This window comes from Taeniopygia guttata, chromosome 19 (genome assembly GCF_048771995.1).
Source record: "Taeniopygia guttata chromosome 19, bTaeGut7.mat, whole genome shotgun sequence".
Taxonomy (NCBI): Eukaryota; Metazoa; Chordata; class Aves; order Passeriformes; family Estrildidae; genus Taeniopygia; species Taeniopygia guttata.
The window spans coordinates 7,061,672-7,078,556 of record NC_133044.1 but is presented as its reverse complement, the minus strand read 5'-3'; the positions used below and the strand labels follow the sequence as shown (position 1 = coordinate 7,078,556).

The following is a 16,885-nucleotide window of genomic DNA, read 5'->3' as shown; positions in this document are numbered from 1 at the left end:
TTCCATCCCACTGTCCCCCCAGGAATGCCTCGTGGTCTCTGCTCATCCCAAGCCCTGCCTGCAGCCTCTCTGTCCCCAGGGAAGGCTCCTGCCGGGTGAGGGAGCATCGCTCACAGGCAGATGGCTTCGTCCTGGTGGCATGTGGGCTTGGCAACAGGGTGGCCCTGCACCCTCCCACACCCTGTCCCACCCCCAGACCATGTAGGGCACCCGCTGTTCTCAGCCCGGAGCTTATAGGAAGAGGAAGCCTCATCCCTGTGCAGAGGAGGAAACCCGACAGCCCAGATGTGCACAGAGCCCCGCCGATAGCATTCTTATTTTGTTTTTTTAATCTGCAAACAGAGGAGCTGCCGGAGCGGCAGCGGGCACAGCCCAACCCAGAGCGCAGTGAAGAGCCGGCAGGCAGCGGCACAGCCCTGGCACAGCCATGGGGCAGAAGTGCATGGACAAGGTGTCCTCCTTCCTCTTCGAGTATGACACCCCTCGGATGGTGCTGGTGAGGAACAAGAAGGTGGGACTGACCTTCCGGCTGATCCAGCTCATCGTCCTGGCGTACATCATCGGGTGAGGCTCCCCAGCACCTGCTGTCCCCGAAATTAATGCTTTGCCACTGGGTTAAAAAGCAGTGGAGGGAGAGGAGTTTCTATATCCCCAATATCCCAGTGCAGGGGGTTATTGCTAATAGCTTCACATCCCTCTGATCGTGGCTGCTCCCATGCAGCCCAGTGTCCCTCCATGGCTCTTTTAGATGGATTTAGTCCCCATATCTTGCCCAGAAGCTACTGTATGTCCAGGCTGGAGGCTCATCCCTGCCCAGCCCTGCTCCGCACACCGGGGCCCCGTCTTCTCACTGAAGAGAATCCAGATCCTGCTCCAGCTGCTGGATGGTGGCCTGAGAATCTGTTGTTATTTTTATTTTCATTTATATTAAATAAGAGGCATGTGGGGCCAGTGCAGTGATTTGTGAGACCCAAGTGGCTCAAGACAGGGCCATAAATCTCCCTGTTCACCGCTCTGACGCTGCAGCCGAGACACAGCTTGGCTCCAAAATTCCTGGTCTTATTTGCTTCTGGGAGGCAGCTCCAAAAGCAAGGGGAACTGCTTAAAAAAGGCAGTGAGTGGAGCAGGCAGGATCAGAACCGGGTGAGGACGTGTGTCCTCAGGTGCCCCGGGGCTGCTGCTCCAGTCACTCTGTGCCTGTCCCCTCAGTGTGGGACAATGCTACGGGATGTGATGGTTGGTGAGCCTTTGCTGTGGCCCCATGGCTGCTGTGGGCTCAGCCCTATCAGGAGACCAGCACCCTTTCATAGGGAAGGGCCCCAGGGCAGGATGTTTGAAAGGAAAGAGGATGTCTGGCTGTGAATTGGAAAATCTAGGAATTTTTGGGGTGCATGTTGTCTCATGCCAAGGAAAGGCAGCGGCTCCCAGGCCTCAGTGCAAGCAAGTCGCTGTGGGGAGCAGGGATGCCCATCCCTCCCTTTAGCACAGACTCCCTGGAAAGGGTAAAACCCTTCCCAGGGGATCAGTGTGGAACCCCCACGTTGGTCCCCCACGTTGGTCCCACCCTTCTCACCAGCACTTTGACTCCCAAGGGTAATCCTCATGCAAAACTGCAACCGAGGTCTCAAGGATGCTCTGTTGCAAAGAGTTTTGCACTGGTGTTATGGGGAGCAGCTTTGTTTTTGCTAAGGACTGAGCCTGTGATGTCCCAGGGCTCCAGTCCCAAATGTGGCAGGGGGCAGCTGCTCCTGTGGATGGGGAACTGGCACAGATGGTTGTGCAGAGCAGCTAAGGAAACGTGGCTTAAGCAACTTGGCCAAACTGAGACAGGCAACCAGGAAGGAGCAGGAAGAGAACCAGCCAGGGGGTGAGAGCCAGTGGCAGAGGAGAGGAATCTGGCATGAAGTTGCTGTAATTCCCAAGTTTTTCCTGGTTTGTTGAGATCAGACTCCTCTAGCAAGGGGCTGCCTATGATTACAGGTGCCCACAGCCCCACCAGCCCCTGGCTTCCCTTCGCTGCTGACAGCACTGCCACCAGTTCCCTCCCACAGCACTATTCTCTGTTCTCTGCCCACAGCACTGCCCCCAGTTCGCTGCCCTCACCAAGCCCCAAAGCCTGAGATTTTCTGTCCTTTGAAAGCAAATTTGGCCATCAAATGTGTATTCATTTACCATTCTCCCAACTTTTGTCCTCCCTTCATAGCAGGCATGGGATGCTCATGGAAATGTGTTCCAACCACGATTCTGCTAGAAGGACATGGATAGTGCCATCAGTGCATGCCAACCCCCCTGTGAGACCCCGTGGCACCCCTGGGGAGCAGTTCTTTTTCCTGTGATGACTGTGAAAAGGTGCCCAGGAGATGCCGGGTGCATTCTGGGTTTCGCTTCCTGAAATCTTGCATGCAAGGAGCTGCAGACTGAGCCACAGGATGAGGCCAGCAAGGGAAGAGGGCTTGGTGGCTCTGCCACATCAGGGAGTGACACCAGGGGACTTTCACAACCTGAGCAGGACTTGCTGCAGCATTTACAGCCTCATAGGGAATGGTTTTTGTTTTGCCACAGGGGAGGTGGGGTTGCCCACTCCTGTGTGCCCATAGTCAGCTCTGCCAGAGGGGGATAAGGTCAGCAGCAGAGTCTGTGCTGGAGGCTGATCTAGGGAAAGGTTTTGCCCTGCTCCTGCCCAGTTCACAACCTCCTGCAGCCCTGAGGGCATGGGAGAAGATGCCCACTGTAACCAGTGTAACCCAGTATGGTCTTCTGCCTTGGAGGAAGATGTTGGAGCTGGGTGTCCCATCTGGGGTGGCAGCCGTGCTGAATTTCTGCTCCCATCCCCAGGCATTGGAGCAGATGCTGTCCCTGAGGTCCTCTTGCCCTCAGTCCCAGGATGCTGATGTGGCTGCTAGCTAAAAAGCTCCCTCTCCAAGAAGTCCTCACAAGGTCCAGCACCAAACAGAAAGCCTCCAGACAGCCCCTGGCATTCTCCATTTCCCCCTCTGCCCATCAGCCAGGTGTCACAGGCGAGGTTGACACACCAGGCTGGTGTCATGGGCTGTCCCATGGGGAGCCTGCTGCCTCTGTCACAGCCAGCGGGACCGATGCCTGTGGCAGTGGGGACAAAATCCAGATCGCTCCTTTTTTAGTGCCGAGAATGCTCCGCGGCGCCGGGAGCGCTACCCGAAATGGTTGCTTGCCCATGTTTATAGTCTCCCTGAGTCAGAGTTAATCCAGCGGCAGCTTGTTTATGCTGTAGGTTAAATAGTGTCAGAAGCCTGCCCTAATGACTGTGTGATGGGCTGGGAAAGGCAGGCAGAGCCCTGTTCTGGCTACAGCACTGTCCCTAACGCTGCTCCTGCAGCCCTCTTGAACACAGGGACGTTGCTCCACATTCCCTTTGCTGGATGGGGAACACTGGCTCTGGATGTGAACCGTGTCCAGCCTCAGCTCTGCGCTGGCCTTGGAGGCATTGGGTTTTGGGGAGTTCCTCTGCAGTGGACCAGGAGATCAGGAGTGTTGGGGTAGGTCATTGAGAGCAGCAAACTGCAAACCTGCCATAGGCTTTAACCCTAAATGACTGATGGCTACTGTGCTCCACTTGCCATCACACACCCCCAGCCACAAAATGTGTCCCAGTCCCCAGAACACACCATCCTGGCATGAAGGTCGAGTCCTGCAACTACCACCTGCATCAGGCAGAGGGGTAGGAAGTCTCACCAACATGCCCCTCCTCCAGTGGGAAGAAACTTGACAAATGATTCCTCAAGTGAGACTTGGTAGAAAAAGCCCCAATCCACAGGTCTGTGCAGAGAATTGGGCCAATGGAGGAGTGCTGGTGGCCATGCTCACCCTGCCACTTTTCCCTGTCCAGGTGGGTGTTCCTCTACGAGAAGGGCTACCAGTCTCAGGACAGCATCGTCAGCTCGGTCTCAGTGAAGTTGAAAGGGCTGACACTGACCAACGAGAGTGTCCTGGGTCCTCACATCTGGGATGTGGTGGACTACGTCTTCCCACCCCAGGTAAGGAGTGACGGTGAGTGGGTTAGGGGTTTGCTTTTGTCCCAGTGGCTGCTTTTCCTCATGTGCTGGGGTGCAGATGGGTCCTTGGCATAGGTTTTCCATGGGGCTAACCATGACAGGGTGTCCCTGTGGAGGAAAGGAGGCTGCTCCTGTCACAAACCTCTGCCCAGGTTCTCCCTGGGGAGCATTTGTACTTGGGACCCACTATGGCTGAGGAGGCACATTTGAGGCTGCCTCCAAAAGGATCAAGGTTCCCCCAGTGCCTCTGGAGCAGTATCTCAGGCAGCAAGCAGGATCCTCCAGTGTCCCTGGGGCTGGTGGCACTGCAGATCCCCACCCAGGGAGCAGCTCCTCACAGAGGAGACCCTGTGCTGGCTGTGAGCTCGTTGGCTGTGTCTTCACAGGGGGACAACTCATTCGTGGTGATGACCAACTTCATTGTCACTCCTGGACAGAAACAAGGAACCTGCCCAGAGGTAAACACACTGGCTTCCTTCAGTGGACTAAGCTTCCGTAATTCAGGGGAATTGTGGTGGTGTCACTGGGGAAAGACTTTTTCTGACATTAAGAGGTTTAGTAAAAGCCAGAGCCTGGCCCCGTACTATTGTTCCTGACTACTGTGTGGTATGTGAAGACTTTTATTCTGGTGAAAAAACAGGTGACATCCATTTAAGTTTTCTTCCCTTTGAGATGATCAAGCAGAGCAGACTTGAGGCTTAAATGAAAGCATCTGCCTGGAGTGAATAAATCACCCATTTTTTCCTGCTTTATCTGGACAGCCTTGGTTGGGAAGCAGTGTATGAACAAGGCTCTGGCTGCAGTTGAGCAGTGTATCCCTCAAGAAAAATGCTGTCTGGTTGGGCAGGAGGGACAGGGGTCTGAAGCTGCAGGGTGGGGTGCTAAGAGGTGGCTGCTTTCCCCCAACAGCTGCCAGATGCCGGGCTGTGCACACAGGACAGCGACTGCAGCAAGGGGAAATACAGCCGTCAGGGACAAGGTATGGCACACAGTCCTGGTGCTTCTGGTGAGAAAACACCGAGAAAAGCTGCCTGGCTGGGATGTCACCTATCTGGGACCTGCTTTGAACAGGAAAACCTCTGATATGCTGGTTGGAAGGGCCCATGTAGGCTGGTCCAGCTGCAAACAGCTCAGCTCATAAAAGGTTAATCAGGACTAAGCCATTTCACCCAAACTGTTGTTCTCTTATCAGCTCAGCATTTTCTTAGGTGTGTTTTAACAAAAATCCCCAGCTGCACCTCTGTACAGCACTGTAACAGAAACCACTGCCCTGAGCTGATAGGCCACCATTAATTTCCTGTTTTAGAAAGGTGCCAAAGCCCTGAGCATTTTGGGTCTTGAATGCCCTTGGCAGAGCTGAAGCCCCAACCAGATCCCATCCATCCCAGCGTGAGGCTGAGATTTCACAGGATCCAGGGTGTGAGCAGCTGTCTCCCCCACAGGGCTCATGACTGGCAAGTGTGTACACTTCAACAGCACTGTGAAGACCTGTGAGATCTTTGGCTGGTGCCCTGTTGAAGTTGATTACCATGTTCCCAGGTGAGGAATGATGTTGTTGCCTTTTTTCCCACCCCAGCTGCACTTGGTGTGAAGCAGACCAAGTTGGGGCTCTATGGGATGTGGCCAGGACAGCCTGTTTTGTGAAAGACCAGAAAGGGAAGGGATGAGACCACCAGTTTTCTGTGTCTGTTTGTCTTAGTTTGGCTAAATTTCCACCAAATGGAGCTTTCTCTAGAGCCTGAAGAGCCAAGTGATGGACACATGTCTACACTTGTGTTTTTCAGCCCTGCCCTGCTGTCAGAAGCAGAGAGGTTCACCTTGTTCATCAAGAACAGTATCACCTTCCCCGAGTTCAAGGTGTCCAGGTAAGGAGAGGTTTGGGGGGATGGCTCCTGGTCAGTTCCTCCAGCTGTGTCCCTCAGAGGAAACCATGGGTGCAGCTGGATGGGTGTAACTGGATGCTTGGAATAGAGGATTGCCTACCTCATCAGTGATCCCAGGACCACTCTAACTGGTGCACTGAACCCCATATTAGCTCATAGGGACTGAGACATTTCCCTCCCAAATCTGTCCCACCTCAGATGGTAGCTGTAGTTACTAGAAAGATTTCTGGAATTAACCTCTCCTGAGTTACTCTCACAAATCAGTTACTCTAATTTTTCATTTTTCTTCTCTGAAGACAAAATTAAAATACCACAGGGCCAGGATAAGCTTGGTGCCCCAGAGTTTCCCTTAACATCACAGATCCCATCTGTTTCAGCAAAATGGTCCTGGCAGCACTGGGGAAATGCTGTTGGCTGAAGGCACACTTGTAAGAGGATTTGTGATGGCACTGACTATATATCTGATTTGGAACAAATTAACAGAAGCTATTTGTGCTGTAGACAGCGAATTCTTCTCTCTAAGTTGATCCTGTCCCTGTGCTGCAGCCAAGGTTAAATGTCCTGGCAGCCAGCATGCTTGGCAAAGTCCTGGGCTGACCTCACACCTCCCAAGAGGTGGCTGGGAGAGGGGATCCCCCCCAGCTGCAAGGAGAGGTGGCCCAAGCGAGGACAGGCTGAAGAGGACACCCAGAGGGAGCAGGTCCTGGCAGTGAGGGTGGCTGAGCTGGCTGCTGTGGGGAAACTTCCTGCCTTTGATCACTGCTGACAATTTACTGCTGAGCATCAGCAATAGAATCAGTCCGAGCAAGGCACAGGTCTTACAAAACCACAGGCTTCCCAGACAAGATGTTTTTGGGCAAAAGAGCAGAGTGGGATGGAAGGCAAGAAGTTGCCCTTTCCTTTTAACCCTTGCTGTAGGAGATAGCAAATTCCAGCTAAATGTAAAAGGTGTGGGATACACTCACGATCCATGAGGTGTCCCAGATAAGAATTGCTGGAGCTCAGAACATTGCCTAGCAGAGCCCATGGACAAGTGGCATGTGAATGGGAGAGTGACTGGGCAAGGGACTTACAGAGGTTTTTTACCCCCCAGATTATTGTGTTACTGAGAATTTTTCTCACTCTTTTTCATTCACAGGCGCAACTTGGTTGAGAGCGTTACCAAGCAGTACCTGAAGAAATGCACCTATCACAAAGTCACAGATTCCTTATGTCCTGTGTTTGAATTGGGATACATAGTGAAGGAATCGGGTCAGAATTTTACCTTCCTGGCTGTTAAGGTACTTCAATTTCAAATTATGTTCCTTGCTGTGGATGGGAGAGGGACAGTCAACAGTGCAATCATCCCCAGTTGTTAAGATGATTTTCAGTTTTATGAAGAATTCTTGAGAAAACAAGAGTGTCAGAATTATCTCATGAAGATTATGAATCTCCTTGGACATGGCCTAATATTTACATTTTTCTTGGAAACTCTTGAGAAGATTTGACCCACTGGCAGTAAATCCCAGGCTTCAGCTTGTTTTAATTTGAGCAGTGAATAACTAGATCTGTGTGGCCAAATACCATCTGATTGAGCTTGGAAATCCCAGCTGGATGGTCAAATATTGGTCATTGCACAGTGCTAACAGCAGCCTTTCCCCTGGCTCCAAAATGCAGCTTTGCCTAACATTCCTCAGGCTGGTGTGTGGGAATATCTGCTATCTCTGCACTGCAAAACCTTGGGATAACTTTGCCAGGCACTGAATTAAATCAGAGGCTTGCATATATGAACATTTATTGCAGGGATTGGATCAGATGGCCCAGAAAAGTTACGGCTGCCCCATTCCTGGCCAGGTTGGACAAGACCTGGAGAAAACTGGTCTAGTGGAAGGTGTCCCTGCCCGTGGCAGAGTTTGGTACAAGATGGTCTTTATGGTCCATTCCAACCCAAACCATTCTAAGATTCTATATATGAAAGGTGCAAAAATACTAATCTCTGGGGCACAGCCATTTACAGCCTGGAGTGAACTCAGAAGGGAGGAGGGACTCCTGCATTTCCTGAGCAATCTCTTGGGCATAGTCAAGGCAAGGGAAGGCTGTCCTATGAGGACCAGGAGGGATCTGGGGTGAGCACTGTTTCTCAGGACCATGTCTTGGGCACAGGACTCTGATTAGGAACAAGAGGGCATGAATTTATTTGTGTATCCAGCACTCAGGACAGAAACAAGAGCCTCTGCAAGGGGTTATGTACAGGCCACAAAGCCAGGGCTGCTCAAGAAGGCTGAGGCAGCAGTGGGGTCCGTGCACCTGGAGAGCCAGGACACCTCATGGCATTGAGACAGGACATGTATGAGAAGGGAGAGCATTTCTCTGTGTGGGCCAGGTTCAAGGAGGGGCAACCTTGTGAATCCCCTCTTGGCTGCAGGGTGGAGTGGTGGGCATCACCATAGACTGGAACTGTGACCTCGACTGGCCCCTGCAGTACTGCAAACCCATTTACCAGTTCCACGGCCTTTACAATGACGACAGCAATGTTTCACCAGGGTTCAACTTCAGGTAAGGAAACACCTGCTAATTCTCCAAGTGTAATTCAGAGGTGACAGCTTCCAGCTTCCCACTCAAGAGATGGTGGAAGGCCAGAGACTGTCCTTCAAAATACTCACTACCTTTGCAGGGCCAGGCAGCAGTACCAGGGCTCTTTTAAACGGCATGAGAAAAGGGATAATACACCCCTTGGCTTCAAAATTGCCCCATTTCCTTTCCATCTCCTCCCCCTTGCTGGCTCTCCTGCATGGCTGAGCTTTTGGGAAGCCCCTTGAAAGACTGGAGATGGTGTAGGATCATCTCACATATTCTCTATCCTCTGCTCTGTGTGACTCTGTCACTAGTGCTTCGCTGTCTGCTGCACACAAAACTTGGGGACATCAGATCAAACAGCAGGAGCAGGAGCTGGAACTGCAACCTGCAGGCAGGAAAACTGAGGCACAGAGAGGAGAGGTGCCAACAGCCCAGCTCCTTCAGGGGGTTTAAGGAGAAGGTCAGGAGCAGGTCTGTGAGACCACATTCCCAGATCTTTGTCCAAAATCCTGATGCTCTAGGGTTGCAGGGGCTGTCAGACCCCCTGGCAGAACATTAACACCTGCCATCCAATTGCACAGATATGCCAAATACTACAAAGAAGATGGGATGGAAAAGAGGACACTCTACAAGGTGTTTGGGATCCGGCTCGACATTCTGGTGAATGGCAAGGTAAGGGTGGATTCCCTGGGACAGCAGTGCCATATCCTTGGGAAGGCACCAGCTCTGTAACACAGCGCCAGGGTTCTGTGGGATCAGGAAAACTGGTGTGAATGTTTCCTTGGGTGCTGGCCTGCTCACAGGAACCCTTGGGGAATACCAGGGAAGGGAAGACAGGAGGAAAATATGTTTTATAGATCACATCTTTCATCTGTGGCTTGATCAGTGGTTTTGTGTAAAAAACTTTGTGATGGGAGTGGGGGGACCTGTGGAAACTCAAAACATTTTACTGATATTTCCAAAAGCTGAACATTTGCATTTTTGTTTTTTGTCTTTTTATTCCTACTGGAAGAGAAGGCTTTCCTCATTGTGTTCCCATGGAGAATATTCAAAGTGTATACTTTTGTTTGGTTGCTTGGTTTTGGTTGGGTTTTTAATACTAAACATACAGGAAGGAAAGTAAGTTAATTTATTTCAGCCTAAAACCAATCTGCTATATTTTTCTGTTTGCCCAGCTCTTTCCCAGCTCCTGTTTCTCTGTGTGCTGTGGTTGTAGTTTGGGTTGCTGCAAGGCCCTTTTGCTGAGCCCCACTTTACAGCTAGAGCATCCTTTTTTTTTTTCCCCCTGGGCTGACTGTAACTTATCACTTATTTTCTCTGACTTTATCCAGGCAGGCAAATTTGACATCATCCCAACCATGACCACAATTGGCTCTGGAATTGGTATTTTTGGAGTGGTAAGTTCAGATATTTCCAGCCTCTATATGGAGACTCTCAAATTATTCTTCTTGCCTGTGACATCCGTGGGAAGTGTCCTTGAGCTGCAGTGAAATCCTGGCTACTGCTCAGGGAATCAGAGGGTGGGCAAAAGGGGGAAAGGAGGTGCTCTCCTGCCTTGCCAGCTCAGGAAAATAGATTCCTGCTGGTCTCTGGCTGATGTGAATTCTGCCCTGCTGATAAAGGGAAGGCTGGCTCTCTTGGCAGGTCTTGGTGTCCTGATAGTTTCAAGTTAGAGCTGGCACTGAGGGAGAGTCTGCAGGTGACTGGTAGTATTTCATTCAGGACAGAAACCCAGAGTCTAATTTGCTTATGGTTGTTAAAGACTTGGGCATGGCTCAAAGAGCATTGTGCTCTGCACTTACCTAAAGGGGAAACATTTCATTTCTGTTCATTCTTGAACACAGCACATTTCACTTCTGTCCTAAATGGATATTTAGGAGACTTCATCAACTGCCATGTTCTGGAATGAAGCAAAAGTGACCCTAAATTGTGGGGGAAACTGGGAAAAAACACTGAAAACAGCGGTCCAGATGAGCTTGGAGGGCAACTCCAAACCTAACTGCACTTTGATTTAAGGCCTCTGTCCTCTGTGACCTGCTCCTGCTGCATTTTCTCCACGGACGAGACTATTACAAGCAGAAGAAATACAAATATGCAGAACAGGAGCCTGTAAGTAACAGCAAGTGCCTGCCCCGCAGAGGATGTGTGTGTGGATGTGTGCATGAGTAATGACATGAGTAACACAAACATCCATCTGAGGGGCAACCAGGCGCCTTCCTGAGCCCTTGGGACTGTTGGAGAATGGAATCCATGAATCTTCCCTCCAAAATTACTGAGATGTGTGTGACTCATTGTTAATAATTTTATTCTCTGCCTTTAACCCCAGATATTCCAATATCTGGTAACACTGGGATTGCTTTAAGGGAAGCAGGGGCAGATCTGTGCTTTAGCAAACTAGAAAATGTCTCTTCTTCTGCTCTTTGAGAACATCTCTATGATCATGGAATGTTTCATAGCCTTTAAAAGCACACAGAAACAGTTCCCCCCAAATTCATCTGAAATATGCATATACACTGGGGGTTAGGAGTCACTGCAGTCACACCTTCCCTGGCATTAGAAAGGAGCAGGTCTGTAAAAGAATCCTTGTTTTCTCTCATTTAACCCCCAGTCGAAGTCGCATAAGAAGGAAAAGAAGCCAGACAACACACAGTGAGAGGTGAGTGGTGTTTCCCTAGCCCTGCTAGCATACATCTGTCAGGGATGAGGGCTACAGGCTTGGGGCTATCCCAATGTCTGTGAGAAGGGTTTCAGGGAGGCTTGGAGGAGACCTGAGCTGTGGGCTGTAGTGCCTAACGTGGGGTCAGCACTTCCCAGCATAAGCAATTGCATGGGGCAGCAGCGGATGCAGGATGTGGGACTGACATCGCATCTTCGATGGCAACAGCTCTTGAACAAGGGCACTGGGGGCCAAGACACCAGAAATCACTGTGCACCTTTCTCTCAGCAGCATCCACACTGACTGACAAACCTGCACCCCTCTTCCTCCTCCTCCTATTCTCTCAAAACTTGGTCGCCATCCCGTCACCTCCCTGGGCCAGCCCCAAGAGCAACAGAAGCAGCACCCAGCTGATGGGAAGGTGGTGCCCTGCAGCCAGGCAGGGGCTGGCTGGCCCAGCACACAGCCTGTAGTGGGACATGCCATGATGCTGTGGATGGGTCAAACTAAGGGATCTTGGGGCCTCTGCCAGCCCTGCTGTGGGGCACTGGGTCTGCTGCCCTTGCAGACCCTTCAGAAGGGCTGGCACGGTGCCTGCCTGGCGTGCCAGGGCCGTGCCAGGCCACTTGCACCTGAAGACCCTGGGAAGAGCACAGCTGCCTCTTCTGCCCCAGAAGGACCATTGGACAGTTCCAAATTGAGAAGGGGAAAGAAGGAGAGCTGGCAGGAATCATGCCCAACCCTCTGCCTGGGAGAAAAATGGTTATTTTGTAAGGATGTATTTTATTAAAAAAATAAACTTTTAGTTTTTCTACTACACACCTTTATGTGCCTGTGCTAGCCCCAGAGCATGGTGTTTGCAGTGGTTTCTGGAGGGTTTATGCATACAAAGTAATCCCTTTAGTGATATTCCTTCAGAAACTGCCCTCCCATGCAGGGCCCCTGGGCCTCTGGCCACAAGGAGAGCTGTTATCAGAGTTGTCACTTGGGTTTCCTCCTCAGACAGGCTGGCTGGCAGGGAGCACTGGCACACTGCCAGCCATGGCCATCCACTGTCCTGTGCCAGCTCTGCCTCCACTGCCCGCACTGGTCAGTGTTAGCTGGTCAGAAAGACTTTCTCAGCAGCAGCAGCCTCACAGAACAGCTCTCTGCACCCAGGAATTGAACATCCCCTCTGTGCTGGAAGATTTGCACTACCCATCACGTGCAGCAGCACATCAACAGGCTGTGCTCAAACCACACATCCCTGCGAGCCGACCCTGCCCTGTGCTGCTGGTTCTGTTCCATTCTCCAGGACATATCAACGCTGACTGTCTGCACAGCCCCTCTCTGAATGTCTGTTTTTACCTCCCCGGGGAAAACGATGAAAGTGGATCCCAGCGGCCATGGCAGAGTTGGTGGAGAAGCTGTAGGGCTATAATGCTGCCAGAGCCTGCGGCTCCAGGCTCTCAGGGACACAAGAATGTGTGCTTAAAGGGGTGCAGGTGGTATTTGGTCATAAGCTCAACAAACATTTCAAGCCATACTATCAAGCCATACGTTCCTCAGGGCAAGGTCACCTGCTCTCAGCAGGATGCCTCAGCTTTCACAGGCAAGGTGGGTTTTTGTAAGGTATCCATGGATAACTTTTTCACCCTGCTGCCCTGTGTCAGAGGTGCCAAGTGCTTGCACTAAGGATGCAGAAAGGGTAAGGGAAAGCTTCCAGGTCTCTGGAGGAGTCGGTGCCTGTTCAGTGGGGGCTGGGGGATCTCCTGCAGCATCCATCGAGGCCCCAGCAGGTCCCATGTGGTGCCACGGTGCAGCTCCTCAGCGAGCTGCTGCCAGCAGAGGGGACTGCAAGACCAGTTTCACAGAGACTGGTTAAAATCCACTTTCCATAGACAGTGAAGCGAGAGTGTTCAGGTAACCTTTAGCACCCACTTACACCGGGTCAATCTCCGGTCAAAACTTAAAATAACAAATGCAAGGCTGCAGGTAGAGCTGCGGGATGTTTCTGCTTGCTTATTCTTTCAAGCTGCTTGTAATACGAAGTCCCTATTCTTTCCTAGGAAGAATTAAAAGGGAGAATATTAAATCAGGGAAAAGGCAACTTGTAAATGATCCCCTTTAGTTGCTATTCTAAACTTCCGAGCTGGAATCCCTGAAAGTCCCAAGGCTGCTTTAAAATCCATGGAAGGATTTATTTTCATCTCTTTAACTTGTTTTCTTTAAATGTACAATCTTTGGGGATCTTTTGCTTTGCATTTCATTCATCATTTCTGCAACCAGCAGAATAAGATATTGCAATTTTAATTCTTTCCCCTGAACAAGCTCCTCCTCAAAGCCAGGGGGCCCAGGCTCTGTGGCTTCCAGGTGGGTGCCAAACAGAGCAAGGGCTGTCTGGGGGAAACTGAGCAAGTGTCAGATTTTTACACTGGTCCCCTGTGCTGTGTGAAAAGGCAGGGAAAGCCCATGGCACTTGTTTCAGGCCTTCTTTTGCTGGAAGTGGTGGTCAGAGATTGGAGACCAAGGAGGAAGGGCTCAGCCCCCTCAGAAGCCTTCCTTGGCACAGATGCTCTGCTTCAGTGCTGCAGCTCCCAGTCCCCTCCCAGTGCCTTCCAGTTTGTCAAAACTCACACAAAGTTACTGAATGCAGGATAGGACACAACAGTTAAAAGCTAGAGCCTCACAAATGGAAATGCTGACTGGTTAAGACACCTGGTGTTGCAAGTCCCAGTGGAGAAGTGTGGGTGACCAGCAGGATTATATTCCTGTCCTCTTGCCTTGACCTGATCTTGCTCTGAGGATCAGGGGAGAATTTACTGTTCTTAGACAGAAGAATTTCTTTGCATTGTGACCAGAAAACAACTGCATTTGAAGCAGTTATCATGTGGCCAATGTGTCCTGCTTCTCTCTGACCTCTGAGCAGCAGGATGAAGTGTTACAGAATCCCAAAGGGATTTGGTCATCATGTCAAAACCCCTTCAATGACAGTGTGCTGTGTTGTTTCCCATTCATCCTGTGGCCAGTTGAGGGTTGGGTTGTTTGTGGTTTTTTTTTAACTCCTTGTTGGATTGCATTTTGGTTTTTACACAGTTATTAACTAATAGAAAATCAACTTTCAGCAATTCAAGAACTGTCCCAGAAAACACACAACAAAGAATGTATATTATCCAGTTAATTCCTATTCTTTACAGTCGGCAGTAACAAGCCCTTGTATGTGATGTCAGTGCTCCAAACGTCTGACAGAGGACTCTAACCTTGATCATGGGTGTTAGACAGCAAAAGCAAGCAATGAGTGCAGTGTGACTATTCACATTTTATAGAAACAGAAACCAACGTACAAGCAAATGATTTTTGAACAGGGATTTAAATGTAGTGAGAATTTTCTGCTTCTGACCAGCTTTGTTATCTGTAAACGCTACTAGGTTGGACCTTGTACAGATATATCTTTTCACTCCCTCAGACAGGGTTATTTTGAAAAAAAATCAAGTAGCACAGATATTCCAGAAGAGCAATTAGAGAAAAAGTTATTTGGTAATAATTATGCTAGTTAGTGATTCTGCAGAGATGAGGAATTATATTTCAATCTCTGCGGAGCTGGCAACATTTAATCATTATGTTTGTGCTCAATTCCCAGCACAATGAGGCCCTGATTTCCACCTGGTGCTTCCAGACAAGGCAAATTAAAATGAGTAACACTCAAGAAGTTGATAACTCCTTTCCTGTGCAGCCTCTCCTATCTTTAAGCCTACTCATTCTTTCTCTGGCACAGCAGACTCCCTGTTATTTTTAACCCAGTTCTCCTCTTAGGACATCCTTGGATTTTTCCCTAAAAAAGCACCCTCTTTTCTGGTTACACTATTTTCCTTTCTCTTTTGTTGTGGGAGCATGTTTTCAGTTGGATAAATCCTCTGGCTGACACAGTGAAGAACTGGCAGGAACATGCATATCCTCCCAGCTCTGAAGGATGCTTTTATTTCCTTCTGTCCCACAGCTGGGCATTCTCAGGCCAGACTGTGCTGGGTGGCAAAAGGAGCTTCTTGGCTATTTGAGTACTTGACATCTGCAGCTCAGCCTGCAGCCACTCTCCTAGGGACAGTGCAGTTGTTACAGCCCATTTTCCCTGCTGCCAGTCCTGTATTAATGATGCCACACTATAATCTTTGGCTGTCTTTGGTGAAGTGCTCTTCCTTCTGTTATTTGTTTCTAATTGCTTTATTGCCTTATTTTTGAAAGTATAAAATTCAAAACTGTCCAAATGGGTTCTGAATAGAGCAACAGCCTGGTCACCTGATGGCTTCTCAGCAGGGGTGAATCAGGATTGCTCCAGTTAGCAGGGCTCTGCCCACAAGTACCAAGCACAGATCCTGCTCAGCTTTATGGGCACCACTAAGAGATTTCCTAAAAAAAATGATGGCTTTAAATCTTTTTTTACCTAAATGTACTAGTGACATGTCTAGGGAAATGTAAGCTCTTCCCCTCATGACTGTAACTCAAGGGCAGATTAAATAAAATTATTCCCAGTCCTTGCACCCAAAAAAACATGCAAAATCAGTTAACAACCAGCCATTCTCAATCACTATTGAACAGAAATATCAAAGTCTTACGTTAACATTGTTATAGGAATTGTGGTCTAAGCATCATAGAGACATTGTCTGTGACCCTTTCCACTGGCCACAACTGCTCTGCAGTGTAATCACCTGTGTATGATGAAAAGGGAAGCTGAGGTACATGATTTCTTTTGGGGTTTTTTTTGTTTTCTGGAAGAAACAGCACGTTCTGACTGAGCTGAGCCAACCAGGTTATTTAATTAAATCAAGTGCTCACAGTCTTTGCCAGTTGATAGTTTCAAACCTTGATACTGGTGCTAAACTGTGCTTCTGACATCACTGCTGATTTAAACTGCCTGGTGCTAAAGAAGGCAGATCCTTAGGGAACAAATATCAGCATTTTCTAAACAGCCAGCATCTCCTAAACATCTCAAAGCCAAATGAATCAGTCCAAATGACTTCTGAAACCCTTGCAAAACCTCCTCAGCAGGAGGAATTAAGGCAAGAGGAGAAAGAGGCTGAAAGGTTCACTCATTGCTCTGGAGAAGCTGCATGAGTTGCTCTGGAGTTGGCCCTGCATGAGCAAGGCCTTGCTTGATAGAATCGAAAGCCTCTGTGAAACAGGTCAGTGTTTTGACTTACATGTTATGGTCTTTCAGAGCATCTCTCATGCCCTGGAGCCACAGCAGCACAGTCCCTCCACAGGCACAGGCACATTCCTGGGTTGTGGGCACATTCTCCCAGCCAGCCAAGAAGGAGGTTGCTGGGGCTTTCACTCAGGCCTGGGAGGAGGCTTTGCTTTTGCTCATGGGCTTGTCTTACTTTTCCCGAGAGTCCACCAAGGCAAACACACAGCCCAGGAGCTCAGGCTGCTGGCTGCCTTGAGATGATGTCTAATCAGTGTCATTAGCTAATATCCAGAGCTGCTGGAAGACAACAGCCGCTTTGGAAGCACACATTCAAGGAGATGGGGCTCTCTGCTGTGCTGTTACAATCACAGAATCATTTTGGTTGGAAAACACCGCTGAGATCAAGTCCAACCACAAACCCAACACTGACACTAAACCATGTCCCTAAGTGCCACATCTACATGGTTTTGGCTATCCTAAAATGCAGCAGGATCTGCCATCCTCTCAGTGGTTATCATGCTGCTGTTCACCTGCCCCAAGAGCCTTTCACTGCCCCTGCGCTTGCTGTTCGTGGAAGATCGCTGCTGGGTTTTCTCTG

At 49.8% G+C, this 16,885-nt stretch overlaps 1 protein-coding gene across 2 annotated transcripts; it reads left to right on the top strand.

The window, feature by feature from the left end:
• The first annotated feature begins 259 nt into the window (after window positions 1–259).
• Window positions 260–11,945, top strand: P2RX1 (purinergic receptor P2X 1). Of its 2 annotated transcripts, none has more exons than XM_002192423.6 (13): window positions 260–564; window positions 3,866–4,013; window positions 4,418–4,489; window positions 4,941–5,010; window positions 5,474–5,570; window positions 5,816–5,896; window positions 7,053–7,194; window positions 8,319–8,449; window positions 9,052–9,142; window positions 9,802–9,867; window positions 10,487–10,579; window positions 11,079–11,126; window positions 11,418–11,945. In XM_002192423.6, the coding sequence occupies exons 1-12, from the start codon at window positions 428–430 to the stop codon at window positions 11,121–11,123; spliced, it is 1,173 nt and encodes a 390-aa protein (XP_002192459.1). In that variant the 5' UTR covers window positions 260–427; the 3' UTR covers window positions 11,124–11,126; window positions 11,418–11,945. The 2 variants fall into 2 exon arrangements, with proteins under 2 accessions (XP_002192459.1, XP_030143920.1); XM_030288060.4 differs by having other exon boundaries at window positions 278–564; window positions 11,415–11,545.
• Window positions 11,946–16,885: the final 4,940 nt, after the last annotated feature.

Coding starts and splice junctions, on each gene's coding strand:
- P2RX1 (XM_002192423.6), top strand. CDS start 428: ATGGGGCAGAAGTGCATGGACAAGGTGTCCTCCTTCCTCTTCGAGTAT. Junction 565..3,865: donor GTCCTGGCGTACATCATCGG/GTGAGGCTCCCC, acceptor TTCCCTGTCCAG/GTGGGTGTTCCTCTACGAGA. Junction 5,571..5,815: donor GTTGATTACCATGTTCCCAG/GTGAGGAATGAT, acceptor TGTGTTTTTCAG/CCCTGCCCTGCTGTCAGAAG.